The following is an 18,075-nucleotide window of genomic DNA, read 5'->3' on the forward strand; positions in this document are numbered from 1 at the left end:
TGTGATTTGCGTGTGTGAACTGTGTAACTGAACTTTAGAGAATTCAAAATTTGTGATAAATAAAAATACAGAAAAAAATTTATGAAATTTTTAATATTTGATATCCGTTGTCTTCAGAAAAAATAGCCCAAATATTTTTAGGAATAGGCTGAGGAAATAGTGAGTGTTATTGGGAATGAAAGTGCTATTTTTTCCTATCAAAGAAGGACAATTCAGCCTTACGTTTTAAAAGTATACATCTTCCATTACTCTGGCGGATTAAAAAAGTACTGCAAATTTTATACAAGGGTTTATTATATTACCATTTATCATCAAATATGCAAGAACATATGGAAAAAAAATATAATATCAATATAAAAAAATTATGATTAACAGGTGAGGGAGAGATTCGAATAAGGGCTTCGAAACTCGAAGAACATAGTCAAAAATTCATAACTCTGGATCTATGAATGGCAGGAATTTGCTGTATAATATTCATTATTATTTTAGTTACACATGTTCTCAATATCATAATTGAATGGCTCCTTCCTTCAAAACTTTGGTTCCATATAGGGATTGACATAATAGTCCTGTTTTAAAGTGATTACTACATATTACGGTTGTGGCAAAAGGTTTTTTGTCTTTACTCCATATTTTCATCACCCATTCAATTTAATTTCTCGGAAACCTGTGAAAATATTCAATAAAATAAACGATAAATCCCTTCTTGTTTTCTTACCTAAGAAATGTCAGGTCCAACCCTTTTTTGGATATAACAACACAATTACAAGCTACACACGAAGCAGAGATACTTCAAATTGTTTATTAGTACTCAAATAAGCACCAGAACACCAACAAACACTCAGTAAATTAAATAAAATAAAACGAAGTAATTTCCACTATGTTATTACATAATAAATATTAACATAGTGGAAATTACTTCGTTTTGTTTTATTTATAATGAATTTCCGCCAAGTAAGGACCGAATCCATTAAATACTCAGTAAATTGTTTAAAAATCAGTAATCACCACAAGAAAACACATACAATCAGTTCAGAAAACCAATGTTTTGCCTTTAAACCTTCCATCCTTGTCACATACACCGATATCAATGGTCTCTCTCTAACGCCCAGTCCATGTTATTATAGGTCTATGGAATTTAATACTAGCACCGCCATCTGTGCATCAGACCGGCGGCCTAATACCTCCCCATTCTCATATCTTCCTGTTACAAAACTCGAGAAGCAACCTAACCTAGGTTAGGTTTTTCGTTCGAATTTAACCATTTCACACACGGAAATTAAATAATATCATGGGTTAGGAGGTATACGAGTTGAAGATTGTTTCCAGGCATCATGCACACAGGGACGGCGTTAGGAGTTAAACGACCGTTTTGGGCGCCTCTATGTCCCAGTTTGCTGGTCGCCTTTTCATATTTCAACATTGATTTTTAAGAACACAAAGGTTGTTCCGCTGCGCTGCATTCCCTGCAATAATTGAAGTGGTTATTAGCTTCTCGAAACGTCGGAAACAACCATCCGCACAGATGATGGACAGCCCAAATAACTATCTATCATATAGTCCATCAATATCAAGACAACAATACTGGCTTCAGGCGCCAAAATTACTTACGCCGACCCTGCATGCACAAATACGTGTCACTAGTATGCACATTTATTGTTGTGCTTTCACCTAATGAATTTTGTGTAAAAGTATTGACCACATGCGTTGTTATGGGAAATGAAGAATAAAATCTACAAATATAAATTTATTTAAATACAAAGGTGGCGTTTTACATTGGAAATAACTCTGAACAATTGTATTATAATTGGTCAACTCATACTTCTGCTACCACAAATGTGACCAGAAATAAACAATTATTGACAGATTTTATACAAATCTAATTTCTGACGATAATATTTACCTACTTTAAATAACCTGCAACATTCATTCGATTAAAAAAAGTAAAATTGTCCATATAGACCAATTTCAGACATCTGCGAATAAGATTTATAAAATTTTCATAACTTAACACAATATACATATTGACCGCAATTTATATACACATGTTGATATTCGAAAACGCGCCGTTTATAGTTGAACCTCATTTATTGTTTCCGATCTTCGTTTTTAGTGCTAATAAGACCCGTGTAACCGCCTAAAGAACCTATGGAAGACATCTCATCCTTAGGCTTGAAGTTATTAAACGTTAATAGCAGAAATAATATTGCATATCTCACTCAGAATAAATAGAATCAAACAGCATTCTCTAATTTACAAATAATCCACTATTTACATAAGCTGACAAATGTCTGAAATTTCAAAAGACAATTTTATACCAAAAATAGTGCATTGAAATCTATGCTAAAATTGTTCAAAATATCTTTGCACATAAATGGACCTTTTAGAAAATATTATATACAATTTATTTTACAATTATATCTGGATCATTCCGAAGGCAATATTCTTTGATGACAAATAATTTTCTATTAGTAAAAAAATTGTTTGAGGTTGATTCCAAGCATATGTGTAAAACAAAATCATTAATGATCTAAATTTATCTTCAGTGTCAATTAAATTGATGAACATTATTATAAAAGTGTATTTGAACATTTGAGGATGACAATTGAAAATTACTCGTCTTCACAGAAAATTGAAACAGTTATGTTTGGTTTTCTTTTTCATATCAAATAATACTGATTTTCTTAAAAACCAATCAACACTCACAATTCTTCATATAAAACAAAATTTTGTACATCAAATGGCAGTCATTTCTTCGAAAAATACATATTAAAAAAGTTTAGAAAAGCTTGTATTATTAACATCTAAATCTTATTCCATGAAAATGTGGAATAAACATTAGGAGACAGGGAAAACATTCATTTGAGGATCATGAATAAACACCAATTGTTTAAAAATTAAATAGCCGCACACCTAGTGAATATGCTACAAAATATATTTAATATGTATAGAATATCACACCTTTTTTGGTTTCTACTATATTGCTTGATATTTCAATATACCCGACTGTGATGAGAAATAGAGAAAATCATAGAGTGAAAATTAATTATTTATTAAAATAAAGAAATTATAAGTGAAACTCATACTTGGTGAAATTCAATTAAGAAATTGTTGAATGTAGCAAACAAACAAAATGAATAAATTAACAATTAAACAGAAAATTGTTGATAATTTTCAGAGCACAAATAAATCATGATAAACATTCAAAGAACATCATAATTAGTAGAATCTAATAATAATCATATGAATTGACAAATTTTTATCATGACTTTGACTAGATTGTAGTGAAACTTCATGATTATTCTTAATTACAATATCACATGTTGGAAGAAGATGCGGTAGTTTCACCTTGATATCTATCAAGGGCCGTCCCTGATGTCATAGAATCTTTATTACATCTAACAAAGTCCGTTCTTTCAAAACAGTTGTTCAGAAAAATTAAATTCCCGTTATATGTAAACACCACTTACACATCATTATGAAAGAATAGGATATTGCTTTAGGATATCATTCAAAATTATCTGGTGGAAATGCACTCTTCAAAATGGTCTAAAATCCTTCAGTTTTTGTACATTGAGTATTGATTGATTTCTGTTCACTAGTTTATATACAGGTTACTTAAAACAGTAAAACACAAAAAAAACAAGAGGAAACAAATTACTAGATTGAGTAACATTCATAAATGAAATTAACATTTGGAGAAAGGGACATGCAGAATTTCACTATTTCGGAAAATTCTCTTTGTATAAAAATAACATTACAAAATTATTCATTCACATGGTTTGTCGAAGATATAAGAAATAAATATGTTGAATATTTATTTCATTAAAGTGTTTGAAAAATTATTAATCACTTAACACAATTTAGACTCTAAAGTAGAAAAGCTGCTAGTATTATATTACATCAGTTGATTTTCCTCACAATTATGCTTGAAAAATACTACTTGTTTTATATTTTTACTCTTGAAATGTTAGAAAAAAACAATCTTATTTCATAATTCTGTAGGAAATTTAATACTTATGAAATATTCCCATCGAAAAATGACTAGATGGAGTGGCAGGCGATAAAAAAAAAGATCCCAACAGTTCAACAAAAAAATTATTCATAAAATAAAGGTATGGACTAATTTTCATTGAAATTTTGAATTGCCACTTTAACAAGAACTGTTGATTAGAAAAAATGTGATGAACTTTGAATCAATATTGGTATTATGTATTTAAATTAATATTTGTAATGTGGAAAAATCATCTTTATCAGAATTAAAGATTTGGTATATTAGTAGTTTTATTTTTTGTTGCAAGAGTATGTGTATTAGTTTTTGGTATTTCTCCAAATATTGCTTTGTACAATAATAGGAATCAGAATCGTTTTTCAACAATAATGAAAAATGTCATATTTGAGATGGATAATTGACTTTATTGTTTTAGTTTTGGTCTATATCATGAAGGCGAAAGCATAATTGTGAGAAATGTTTTGTATCAGCTTCTATCCCCTGAATCAGTTATTAAAAAACAAACAAGGAGTAAGAAAATTATACAAAAACCAGCAGTGAAGTTTATTGCATTCACCATCGACACAATAAGCACAACCTAGTGAATGCAATAATCTTCACATATAAGAAAATTCATCAACTAAACATATTAACCATTATTAATTTTTCAACCAAATTGATATAAAACATCCTAAAAGTTTATAAATTTGTAGTTCATCATCCTTACATAACTACTGTACACGGCACCAATTAAAGTGTCCAAGGGCTAGGCCAGAAAGTCTGGGTCACTGAAATCATTTTCACTATCATCCCCTGATGAATTGGCATATTTTCTCCGTTTCTTTTTATGCCTATGTTTTTTAGTTTTTTCCGAAACTCTTTGGGTCCGTGAACGTTTTGTTTCACTGTCAAGTCTTCGATTAGATATCACCAATTTGGGCACTTTTGGCGTAGTAGGGGTCGTATCCTGCGAATCGTAAAAATAATTGAAATACCTTGCATGGAATGCATACATAATGATAACTAACGACAAGCTGTGATAACAATTTCATTCTTGTTAAACCCAGTAATTCTCTCAAATCACTCGAACTATTTTTCAATTTCATTTTCAAAAGTACATATTTCCATAAGAATGAATTGAGGTCAGAGTACAGCAATCAGAATTTTGAACTTGCGAACGGCAACCAACAGCTGATGAAATCCTGAGTGCTCATATTTGCAAGAATCGTCTTTTCAACCGATACTAATGAACAGAACTTTTCCAAAAGTTAAGAATCAGTTTATGCTTTGTCAAACGCCCATTTCAATATACTCGTACTGCGTCTAGTTTAGAAGAATTTTTTAAGAATATATTTTGGGAATTTCGTTGACCAATTTCCGGTACTTTTTCAACGAAATTGCATGTTTTCCGTTTGTCTTACCTTGAAATTTTCCAACGCCATCTGATCTGATGGCGTAAGAACTGAAGATTGTGGTGTATTGTTGCCTGTAGTAACTAAAGTAAGGCTATTAGCAATATTGGGCACTACCTTATTCTCTTCATCATCCAAATCGTCTGGATCAAGTTGCAACATCAATCGTTTGAACTGTCAAAAAGAAATGGTAATTAAAAAAAAAATAGGACTTTAACTAGGTTGAAACATACATCTAAATACTGCGTTATAAGATCCCGCCTGCCGTCCTCATCCAAATACTCGGGTAGATCTCCTTGTTTCAATTTCTGTAACGTCGATTTAGGATTGAACATAGAATTATTCCTCCTCGTTATGCTTTTTTCATAAACTTTTGCTGCTTCTGTTGGAGAATATTGCTGTATCTTACTGAAAAAAATTCGAAAAGTTCATCATGTGAAGTACAAGTGGTTGCAAAGATTAAACCAACCTATCGCTAAGGCCATAAATTTCTTTGATGTGTTGTTTTAACATAAGCAGAAGCAAGCAACCCTGAGCCGCTGTCATACATGATTGCAAATGTAAAGTGTCTTCAGGCATTCTACTGACTAAGGCATCTTCCTCATCATCATCTTCATCTAGGGCAGATATACTATTGCTTACTATTTCACCGTTTTCCGTTTGCAATGTCATCTTTTGGTTATCGGTTAATATAAGACCCTAAAAAACATTTGCTCAGACAATTTCGAATCATTCAGGAATAAAAGATGACTTACCTCCCTGAAAGATTGTAATAAATTAGTACCAGAGACTGAGATCATTATATCGATGTGATGTACAATAAATAGCGGCTCATCTTGCACTTGATAGGGGAAGTAAGCCAGGTTATCAGCCAGATAGAGCATAAAGGATAACGTCGTTCTCTGAAAATGAACACTCTATAAATAACATTCAGATTGATTGTACAACAACTTACTGCATGCTCGTCAAACTGCTTCAAGATATTAAGTATTAAGGCACGTCTTTGTTGTCTAATATTGCGCAAAAGAGAATATAAAAAACCATTTAAAGCAGCTGGATATTCCCCAGATTCCTTAACTTTACAACCCCTTATCACAGTTTCCCCTTGTAACATTTTTTGCAATTGGTACGACAGTCGTATTCCAAAAGTAGCTTTGGTATGTGTAAAACCAGGATATCTAGATTCGATATCCTGTAATAATTTATCAGCTGTATGTGATACTGATTTTTCCACGTCAGTACTCATACATATTAAACAGGGCACCACCTAAAAATACGATATAATCAAAAAGTATATCAACTTTTAGTAAAATACCGATATTTACCTGAACAGGATGAACTAAACCTTGATTGAAAACCAACTGAATAACTTTGAGGCATGATTTCCTAACCAATAAATCTGTGTGCAAATATGCTTGTAAAATTTCTTTGAGGTATATCTGGATAATTGTACTAGCCATTCCAGAAGATACATCTCCCATCTCCTTCAAATTTTCTTCCTTCGACCTTTTGTCCCATTCCAAATTTTGTTGCACCATTCGATTTTCTTCTTCAACCAAATAACTCTCTATATTCGAAAGTACTTGTGTTTTCAAACCACATGAAGCTTCAGGGGATACCAACACATTATGATAGAACATTTTGAGATCGTTCTCCAACATAAATTCATAATGTCTTATGCATATGCTACCCAAAGCTTTCAAAGTGTTCATTTGGATATCTTGATCTTCCAAGTGAAGATAATACATCATTAGTTGATACACCTGCTCTTTGATATCATGATCTAAATCACCTACAACTTCGGGGTCTTTGAAATTAAAATGACATAGAAGTAAACCAACTATAAAAAACGATCTTCTCACAGTAGGTCTAGTCGACATGTTATTAACATATTTCTCATAATCCGTATCCAATTGTTGTTTGTAACATACTAGGTTCTGATAATATTTCTTGAAGATATCCCTGATTAATTTGAAATTTCTAGTTACTTTATTAATGATGGATCCTAAACACGACAAACAGCTGCTAACAATAGGACGAGTTTGTTTCAACACCAGTTTGATCGAGTCCTCTTCCAATTGTGCTAGGAAGGAATCACTTGGATGCTCCATTAATGGAACAACCATTTCCAGCATTCTTGCAACACTTGTGATTATCTCAATATCTCCAGAAGACTGACATTTTAAACCAAGATAAGGTTGGAGGGTACTTGCATGCTTAACGAGAAGCTGTGGACGAATCCTGGCAAAAAGATGGAGTGTGGTCAAACAGGCTACAAGTCTTTGTGAGGCAGATGAGTTATCGTTTGTTTCTTCTAAACGCAATACATTTTCTATCAAACAATCCACTATTTGTCTGCATGCAAGCAGCAATGCTTTGGGTGGTTCAGACTGAACTTTTGTAGAATCCTCTTTGTCCTCTTTAGGTTTAAAGAGCTGAAATGTAAAAAAATAATTAGTGAATGAGTCTTTTCGTGACAATTTCTCTTGTACACTTACGCTGATCAGGAGCTGTTCGAACCATTCCAAACCGATGTCTTTGGAAGATGCCACAACGTCAGTAATATTCATCACTTTTCTCAGCAAGGAAGTATCTTTGGTTGGTGTGAACCACATATTTTGAAATACCTCCATGACCAGCTTTCTGATACCTTCTTCATCGTTAACCCTCCTGATCATTTTCACACAAATTTCTGGTATTTTAGGAAAATCAGGACATTCGATACATATGTCTTTCAATATTTTAATGACCCTTTTTCTTACACTTACACCTGTATCAAGTATTCTAGCAGACAACATCTCATAGTACTTATCTATCAGTTCAGGACGGCTCAAAACGAATTTACCAACCAGATCTACAGCTGCTTCGCGTACCGACGTTGAATGGTCAAGAAAAGAATGATTGACCCCCATTTGCATGTCGTGGCGACCCAAGACACTTGGGTCAGCTTCCACAATCATGGTGAGACACTTCATAGCTTTGGTTCTTATTGCTATTGAGGTTTCTTTTAGAACTATGAGAATCTAGAAAATTAAATTAATTAAGTCCCATATGAACTAATAAGATCTCTAATTGATTATGAGGTGCGCATCTAAGTTCCCGCTGTTTTTTTAATGAAAATGCAATTTTTTGATGAAAAAAAAAAATGACTTGAAGTATTGCCCATTATTAGCTACATCATTTTCTCATCTTCCTGGTGAAGCTAGAATACCGTTAGACGAAGGAGAAGCATACCGGGTAGCCCCTAGGACTTTTTTTCTTTTGGGTTGCTGTAAAAGCATTTTTCATCACCCGTCACGATGCGATGAGGAAAACCCTTTCTTTTTTTGCCGCTGAAGCAGTTGTTAACAGGCGAAAAAACGACGTTCAACGTCCCTTGGCTTCAATTTATTTATTGACTTTAGCATAACTCAGTACAATTAACGGTACAACCGATTTGAAAATAATTATAACAAATTACAAGAAAAAAAACAAGAAAATCACAAATGATCAATAAACAAAGAAAATCAGGAAGTTAGCCAACACCGTAAACTGTGGCAACAATAATTAAATAATTATATGGAATACCTCACCCCTAAAGCAATTTATTGATACTTCGAATAAGTCCAACAAGACAGGGGAAAAATTATTGAGAAGTGACGTAACACGATGTAAATAAAAATGTTTACGGTTATTAGTACGAAGTGTCACCTGATAGAAAACAAACTGTCCACGAGTGTTGATCATAGGAACATTCAGATTGAATTTACATAACAAATTAGGACAATCAATCATACTATTAAACAGCTTGTAAATTAACAAAAGATCCAGGTAAGATCTCCTAGACTCTAAAAGGGCAAGCGAAGAAAAGACCTCAGAGACCTCAAAAACTGCAATGTGGGTGATATAAAATGGTGACCACACAGTCGAAGCATACTCAACAATGCTCCTAACAAATGAGCAGTATATTAATCTCAACGTTTCAACAGTGAAGAACTTGCTATTTCGCTCAATAAAACCTAGTAATTTCATGCATCTCTTCATCACATCAGACATGTGATTGCCAAAAGCTAATTTGGAATCCAACTACACACCGAGGCCTCTAACCTCACTCACCCTTTGTAAACAACAGTCACCAATATAATAATTATGATTCAGTGCAAGGCCGCGATGAAAGAATATAACATGGTATTTGTCAGTATTCAACAATAATTTATCAAGTTCACACTAAATGAAAAATAAGTTCAGGCCATGTTGTAAAGCAAGGGCATCATTTATCGTAGAGATGGACTTAAACCTAATCTTCACATCGTCAGCAAACAACAAAAACAGACAATCAGAGAAAATAGAAGCGACATCATTAACAAAGAGAAGAAAAAGTAGAGGTCCAAGTGACTGCCCTGTGGTACTCCGGGGGCATAGAAAAACGAAGAAAAGGAGTTATTGAACTCAACTACCTGTTTTTGAATTATTCCCAAAATCAAAGTAATATTCACACAACTAAAAGTATATGACGTGAGTGTCAAAACAGTTTGTTTACCATATGTGTAAGCTTGGTTCATGACGTTTTTGGATATGTTAAAATCGACCAGCACTTACTGCTGGAGCTGTCTATTGAAAAACAGAGGGAACTTAGTTGGGCACTTAATAATATAATGGGTACTTACAGCTTTGAGATACTTATCAAAACTTTGGCAGAAGAACCGTTTCGAAGCTAAATATTGAGCTATTAGTTCGGCACTAGTATAATCGATATAGGTTTGAAATATTTGTACTCTATTCCCAGATGATATGGCTTCCTGAAAGGGTTTGATTTTGGATATCAGAAACTTCTTACGTTCGTCCAAAAGTTTGAATTTTTCTGCATTTTCCTGATTCACAGATTCCTTTTGATCATCATCAGTCAACTCTTCATCTGAATTGTCTCGTCTTTTGGATTTGTACACGTTATTTTTCCTATTGCCTTTGTTACCCGATGCCAAATGCATTTTTTCATTGACCACATCTTTGTACCACTGGGATATATAGAAATGTCTTGCGTACTTATAAGATTGATCACTCTGAGCTTTAACTGACAGAAAGTCCAACAGAACTTTCTGCAGAAATATAGTTCTTTCCTCATCTGTGTCTTCTGAATATTTCTTTTTCTGAAATTTGTTAAATATGAAGATAATTATGCAAGTCCAATGTTTTATGTTGTTACCTTGGTAGAAGTCTCATCTTTAGTCTTTGATTCTTCATTTTTGATGTCTTTTATCATTTGATCAATCGTATTAAGTTTGCATCTGGACATAACACTATCCCTTCTGAGTCTTGCTGCAACAACACCCAAATAGTCCAAACTTACTACTCTCAGAGACATATCTGTCCCTTTATTTGAAAAATTGCCAACTAGCATACAACCCAACAAGCTCAACAGAAGCTCAGTAGCTGGCCATTCGGGTTTGTTAACTGTTGACAAAAGATCTTGAACAAAATTTTCAAACAAAGGGCGATAATCGATATCCTCATTCTTGCTACCACATTTATTCAGAAACACCGCAAGAAATGTTCCAGCTATAGATCGGGCTTTTTCTATATTATTACAGATAAGAACATCCTTATCTACTTCCTACAATAGCAAAAACAAATTTTAAAAAAAAATCCAAAATTGTCAAGCATAAACTCACGTTTTTAACATTATCTTTAGCCTGTTCAAAGGGATCGCGAGTATCAACTGTCAAATTATCAGGTAAAGCAACAACACACTGAATCAACTGTAAAACCAGAGCTGTCAACATTTGTATATGCTCTTCACTGTTCAGTCTATACGTTCTTAAACTACGTTTGGTGCTTGGAAGACGGGCAATTGAGGCTAGGATATCATCCAATAATAATCTTCGATGTGATTCATACCTGGTAAATATCTGGGTAGGGAAAAAAAAATAAAATTGAGTCATTTTGAAGAATAAAAATATTTGGGATACACAGTGGACTTAGGGTTGAAGTAATCACACTCCTTTCCACTAAATCTTTATTTGTTCAACACTTTCAATGCTGAGCCCTTTTTTAATTGACAAAGATAGAATTATTAAAATAAATTATTTCATCAAATTTCGCTCATCATAAAATATTGGAAAATTCATTCTGTCGATGATTTTCCCAAAACATCTAAGAACAGGTTTTTTGGTAAAGATGATAAATATTCAGGAGATGATTCCTTGATCAAAATAATCGTATGGTCAGGAAGTTCTACAGATTATCACCACTGATAAAAGCCAATGTTTCACCATTTTTATGATTTATTTTGTCAATTCTATGGAGTGCAAATTGAAAACTCCTTTTTCAAATTTCAATTTTGGTGAAAAAAAATGTCTCTTTAATTTTTTCCAAAGCTGAGAAAAACTAAACTGAAGCAAATGAGTAAAAAAAAAAAACAATTAAAAAATAACAGCAGATGAATCTGATTTTCTTAAATATCTATACCAAATACCCTGTATATAATGACATATATATGCATTGTGATAGAGTAGATACAAGATACAAGGAACATAATGAACAATCATGGCAAATAATTTGTGGTGTAGATGATGTTTTAACAATGGAACATGAGTTTCTAATAAAACGTTTTGAAACTGAATGTGAAGTTTGGAAATGCTCAAGAGATGAGATAATTTGCTCAACTTCAACCTTATTAACTTGAATTTTTGCATTAACTCACCGTTGTTACTAATTTCAGACAAGCCAACTGGAGATCGCTAACATTTTCGGCAAAAAATGGAGATACACCCATAGAAGAAGCATGCAACACTGATGTATCTGTTAAAACTTGTATATTAAGCAGTTCCGCAAGAAGGTTGACCAACTCTGATATTTTAGTGTACAAGTGAAGTATTCCCTTTTCAGAAACAGATGCTTTCTTTCTTCTACCATCTTTCTTCTTGTTATCCAGCCTATAAGTGGAATCGAAACTCGGAAATATTGTGTTATGCAAATGATATTTTATAAACAAAACCACCCTGTCGATTACTTCCTCTATATACACCCTTTTTGGCATGTTAGGCGAGGTCATTATGTACAAACACACCAAACAGGCATCTGCGGCACCCATTACCCTTTCCATTGCTGTCTCCTGCCAATACTGTCTTATACTTTCACTATCTTCCTGAAAATCCGGATACATGAAATTGAAGTCGAAGAGCATGGAAAATTTACAACTTACATCTGTTATCGGTGAAACTTTATCACCTCCTCTAATGTTAATTTCCAATACTCCTAATAACCTAACCAGTCGATCAGTCGGGATGGATTCCATTGCACCTAATATTTTCAATTTAGCCGCTTCAGTACACAACTCTTGCATGATTATCCTACTCAATAAGTGTTCATCCTGAATGATCCCGTCATCATCTAGAAATGCAAATGTTGGAAAAAACTATTTTAAACTCGCAAAATTCTTATACATACTTATTTCCGTAACATCTATTTCTTCTGCTGATTTCAGCACATGTTCTATTGATTTGTTAAACCTTAGAAATGTATTGGTTTCCATCAATTCCTCTTGAGATAATTTTTCTAAAACTGGCACAAACTTCTTTTCTAAACGTCTCAACTTCGGTTTGGAAACAAATGTTTCTGTTTGTTCTTCAACGACTGGCTCTCTCCGTCGTTTTCTACTACCAACAAGGGCTGAGAAGGTATCAGGTACATAATCTTCTTCTTCACTTTCTGGAGTGGTTTTCTTTTTGTCTTTTCTTTTCAGGGGAAGGTCGTCATCTTCTGACCCAGAGCTATTCAGGAAATATGTTTATATGTAATATGTAACAAATGAATTTACAGTTGTGTGCACAACTGGAAGAAGAAGAAGAAGAAAGAATTTTATTGGGATATGTGTCCAAATGGCCAGCGACCTAAGTCTCCCAGTCTGTTTCATTACTTCAAAAACTTCATTAATTATCTGATAACAAATCTATACATATACATTTGAAAAACAATAAAAGTTTGGTATTCACAGTCGTACAACTGGTAAGAGACATTTTTTTTAAGAAAAATGTAGTGCTTAAACTTTATTATCATGAAATAAATTTCGATCATACCTATTGCCTTCTTTTTTCTTCACATCTTCCTTTTTCTTTACATCATCGTCTTTTATAAGTTCAGGTACAATGCCCAGATCTTTAGCTAGCTTAGGTTTATTTTCAGCAAACTTCGTTAAACTCTCCATTATTTGTTGTTGATCTTCGTTTGATAACTTCGCTAATTTAACTATGGGATACCTCATACACGTAGAAAGCATTTCTGTACTCTTTTCTTCCAATTTACTAGGATCACATTCAGGTTGAAGCTCTTTTGTTATTGCTCCATTTGTTGTGATTGATTGTGGAGATTTGAGCGATTCATTGTCTGAATGGGAAGCATCCTGTTTTGATTTAGCTCTTGCTCTGGAACTCCTCGTGTTACATTCTAAATTTGACTGGACAGGTGAAACTGAAGGTGCTTCGGTACTTTGTTGAGGCGAAGAACCTAATGTGGTAATATCACAGATATCATACAAATTCAGAACGATTATAAATAATTAAGAAAAATTTCCTACTTTCAATATTTACAGATTTTTCATATTTCATACATTCTACTGATTACGGAACTACTATGAGAGATAGGCCTGCGGTGACAAATATTCCATTCGGTATCATCAAACCACTATACTTTTCAAAATTGTGAATTTCAGTAATTTTTTATTTTCAGCCTTCAAAAATAATGTCTTCACTGAATTACATGCAAATGATTTCAACAGTTTCTGAAGAACGATTCTATTAGATTTTCAGATATCTCATTGTTCAAAACAAAACATAAATTGTAAAAGTTAGGGGGTTTTCAATTTATTCAAACCTATTTCAGTCAGAAGGGCTTACTTCTGACAAAAAAAAACCAAAAGAAGAAAATGCAAGAACCCTAGTTGGAGATATCGAAAGTTTGCATTGAAAACAATATATAGATTCAAGGTGAAACTTACAAGATACACCTCTTGGTGGTCTTCTTAATTGCCTAAGTTGTTCAGTTGTAACATTTGATTGTGGTTCTTTAAGCGACTGGTTTACTTCTGGCAAAATTTCATTAGCATTATTTACAGACGATTGAAAATTCACAGAAGCTGAATTTTTACAATTAACAGGCACTGTAGAACTATTTTTCAACTCAGTGATGACAGATGGCCTAGGATTTGAGGTACTCTCAGGAGCTTTTGCAGCTGGCGAAGGAGAAGTTGGTTTTTCCTGCAAACTTCCGCTACTGGTTTGAGGAGCAGAGGACAGTATTTGCTGCTGAGTTCCTTGAGGTTGTTTTTGAGGTGCGGCCAACGAGATTTGGTTTTGAGGCACAGAAGAGGTGATTGGTTGCGCTAACTGCTTTTGAGGCGTAGATTGGTGTTTCTCAATTGCAGGCTGAGGCGTTTGTGATGGCATTGATGTCGATTGTTGAAGTTGGTTACTTAGTTTCGATGCCACGATTTGATTATTTGCCACCGCAACAGATTGACTAACATGATTTTGCTGGGATACTAAAATGTAATAATGCAATATTAAACCATGCCTACCTACAGTCAAAACAAAACAAAAATAAATAATCACCTGGTATACCGCTGAACACAGATGGATTAGCACTCAACATTGCTTTAAGTAACAAAGGCATTTCTTCATGCTGTTCCAGACCAAGGTCAGAAGCAGCATAATTATCTTTGACATCGATATGCTCCGCAGATGTTTGAATGAGTGACTGAATGAGTTGAGGGATCAAAACTTCATCTTGGATTCCCAGCAGATTTTGTGCTTCTTCAGCTACTCTTGGGTGGAATAATAGTGACTTATTACCCAAAGATTGTGGCGATGGGGTAGGTAAAGGCATTTCAGGGAGCACTGTCAAAAACAGGTACATTAATTTCAAATCAACACTTTATTTTTACATATTCACCTCATAGCAAACCGAGCCTATCAATATTGAACGAACTATGTGGAGAAAGAACCAATTGAAGACGAAAATCACCAAATAAAACACAATATTGAGTAGAGATATTTAATATCAACAATTCACAATATACTATGTCATTAATTTCGAATCTAGGGCACAGTCAAAAAATTTTTAATAAGATAAAACTTACCTAATCTTCATGTATATCACATAAACAAGAATGACACTAATACAGATCTATTACACTACACAACACACAACACATTGCACAAATTTCAACAGGTTTTTCAATTATTTCTTATTCACCACAACATGAAATAGGATACACCATCTTTTGAAGAAAATAAACTGATTAAATGGGCGTAAATATTCATCTACCAGATAGGCTCTTACGTTTGGCTATGAGGGAACTTCATTCGGATTTGTATCAACTCCCAAAGTTGATAATTCGGTGTACTTACAGTCTGTGAGACTTGCAACCCCAGCCAATGTGGTGATGGGAACACTTGGTACTTCTCGATCCATCTCCACAAAGGAATTAAATGCTTTCACCCAACCAGCATAATCAAAACTGAACCTACAAAAAATAGTAACTGTAAATATGTCATCATAGAAAATTTTTAATAACTTAACCTAACTATAAACACATTTCAATAATAGTAGAACAATAAGTCAGTTTCATCACAGAAAAAAAGGATATGAGGTATGTTTATTGCTATGTGTTATAAATGTTTATAAATCAGAACAGCAGATTGTTTTCAATGATACATCCAGACTGAAAACAAATGCTAAGTGACATAACTGTCATTAGCTTTCTTGATTTGTACCTGACATTTAGCTGAAAGAAAAAGCTTTAACTCAATCTGGATAAAGCATATTAAAACCCTAGATAATTATAACTTTGTTACTACCTAATGCCACACTTTATATATGTATATTTGATTACCTGGCGGATGCATTGTTGAGGTAAATGAATTTGTTTTTCTTTGCCTTTTTACAGATTCCATTCGTATATTGGGGTCAAGCAGTTATAGTGTTACTTATTAATAATTATCATCTCCATATCTATGTCTTGGGCTATTTATAAATAACACTGAAAATCACAATTCATTTTATATACAAAATAATGCAATCGAATGGCGACGTTCCAAACACAGTTGATTGAATTGGGGAGGCAAACTCCAGTTATCCAAATCTACTCAATCGGTAACGCTTACGGTTACGATGTTATCTGACAGATGGCATTGTCAAAGTTCCGAAAAAATCATCTTCGTTTTCCTTGAAATGCAAATAACTCTTATAATAATGAACACGAAGATAATTTTATTAAATTTAAGATATAAATTAGTGTAGATGTTGTCGTGTATTCTATTTGTTAGCTTGGAGGGATTTCAATATTCCAATATTCCTGATGTAGATTTTATGCAATAATTTCATGAAATTATTATTCTTTATATATTCAATAATATTTTAAATAGATATCCAGACAAAGCTATAATATTTTTTAATTTTAACTTAGCACTTTATTGTGATTGGCAGCTGTAATCGAAAACTATATTTTATAAATATTTTTCTGTGTTCTGTATTAACATCTCGATCTCTGTTTATGTTTTTTATCACTTCTTCTTCTTCGCAGCTATAGAGAAATGAGTTGATTATTTTCTATGCTTCTTCATAACAAACAATATATCACAACAGTGTGACCAGATTTAGTAGAAAAGAAATATACTTTTTTATTGGATTTTTCGCATTTTCATACAGCTTTTAATAGGAAGAAATCATTTGGTAGATTTGAGTAGTTTTAAAAAATCTCACCAAGACGGTTGGGAATTCGGATGTCTAGACGAAGAATCAATTCATTGTTCATTGAGGTTCTACGTAATTCTAGAAACATAACGTACCTACTTAAACATAATAAAATCATAAAACTTGTTTGGTGGCTGTCGGCTGAGAATAAATACAAAGAATGATGGAAAAGCCGAAGGGTACCTCATTAAAAATAGATGGTGTTCAAACTTCAGTTGAAAATATGTTGCTATGGGAGCAAATGTTCAATTGCTGAAAGCAAATAAAAAAGACCATCAAAAATATACTGCCGTTTCAATTGAAAAGTGCCTATCTGCAGAGAAGCACAATTGAAATATTCATCTCTGAAGACTTCAATTTCATCCACAGATTGAATTGAATTAACATGAAAAAGGAATACATGTTAATTCAATTTGATCTGTGGATGGCACAAATGAAAGTATTTTAAGTCAAATATATTTGATTTTTTGCAGATACGCACGCCCTTCTCAATTAAAACGGCAGTATTGATATATAATGAATCAAATTGATTAATTCTAATTCAGAAAGATACTATTGAAGTCAAATATAATTATCAAAATAATTTTTGTTAATTGAAATAGTACTTTAGCCTTATATATCATTGAATAAAAGGATTTTGAATTATTTCCGAAAAAAGGAATTTTAAATTGGTATTTCAGATACAATTTCAATACATATCTTGAATCTAGTACTTCGAACACTCATGTTCAAAGAATTTTGTATTTGGTTATTTTTTATTGGCTTTCTTGTGAATCTATGCCAGCGATTGCATGTTTTTGCCAATATTCAAAGTTATTTGGAAAAAGAACTTTTATGGAAATGAGTAATTCCTGAAAAAAAAAACACTAATGACAGAAACAATTTCACGATGTCTATTCATTCTTTCACGATTTCCTTAAAAATTTTGTTTCACTTTCGAATCTG

General features: G+C 33.0%; 1 protein-coding gene across 2 annotated transcripts; it reads right to left on the bottom strand.

Annotated features, from left to right (window-relative positions):
* Positions 1-1,732: 1,732 nt before the first annotated feature.
* On the bottom strand, positions 1,733-16,552 carry LOC123686700 (nipped-B protein). 2 transcript variants are annotated; one of them, XM_045626933.1, is made up of 19 exons: positions 16,271-16,552; positions 15,786-15,901; positions 14,988-15,272; positions 14,375-14,917; positions 13,458-13,884; positions 12,829-13,151; positions 12,584-12,771; positions 12,083-12,526; positions 11,052-11,288; positions 10,586-10,993; positions 10,050-10,529; positions 7,902-8,426; positions 6,729-7,838; positions 6,359-6,670; positions 6,159-6,305; positions 5,873-6,102; positions 5,637-5,811; positions 5,413-5,577; positions 1,733-4,958 (listed from the first exon to the last, which is right to left on the bottom strand). In XM_045626933.1, the coding sequence occupies exons 2-19, from the start codon at positions 15,847-15,849 to the stop codon at positions 4,758-4,760; spliced, it is 6,264 nt and encodes a 2,087-aa protein (XP_045482889.1). In that variant the 5' UTR covers positions 15,850-15,901; positions 16,271-16,552; the 3' UTR covers positions 1,733-4,757. The 2 variants fall into 2 exon arrangements, with proteins under 2 accessions (XP_045482889.1, XP_045482890.1); XM_045626934.1 differs by lacking the exon at positions 16,271-16,552 and adding an exon at positions 15,958-16,096.
* Positions 16,553-18,075: the final 1,523 nt, after the last annotated feature.

Source organism: Harmonia axyridis, chromosome X, assembly GCF_914767665.1.
Source record: "Harmonia axyridis chromosome X, icHarAxyr1.1, whole genome shotgun sequence".
Taxonomy (NCBI): domain Eukaryota; kingdom Metazoa; phylum Arthropoda; class Insecta; order Coleoptera; family Coccinellidae; genus Harmonia; species Harmonia axyridis.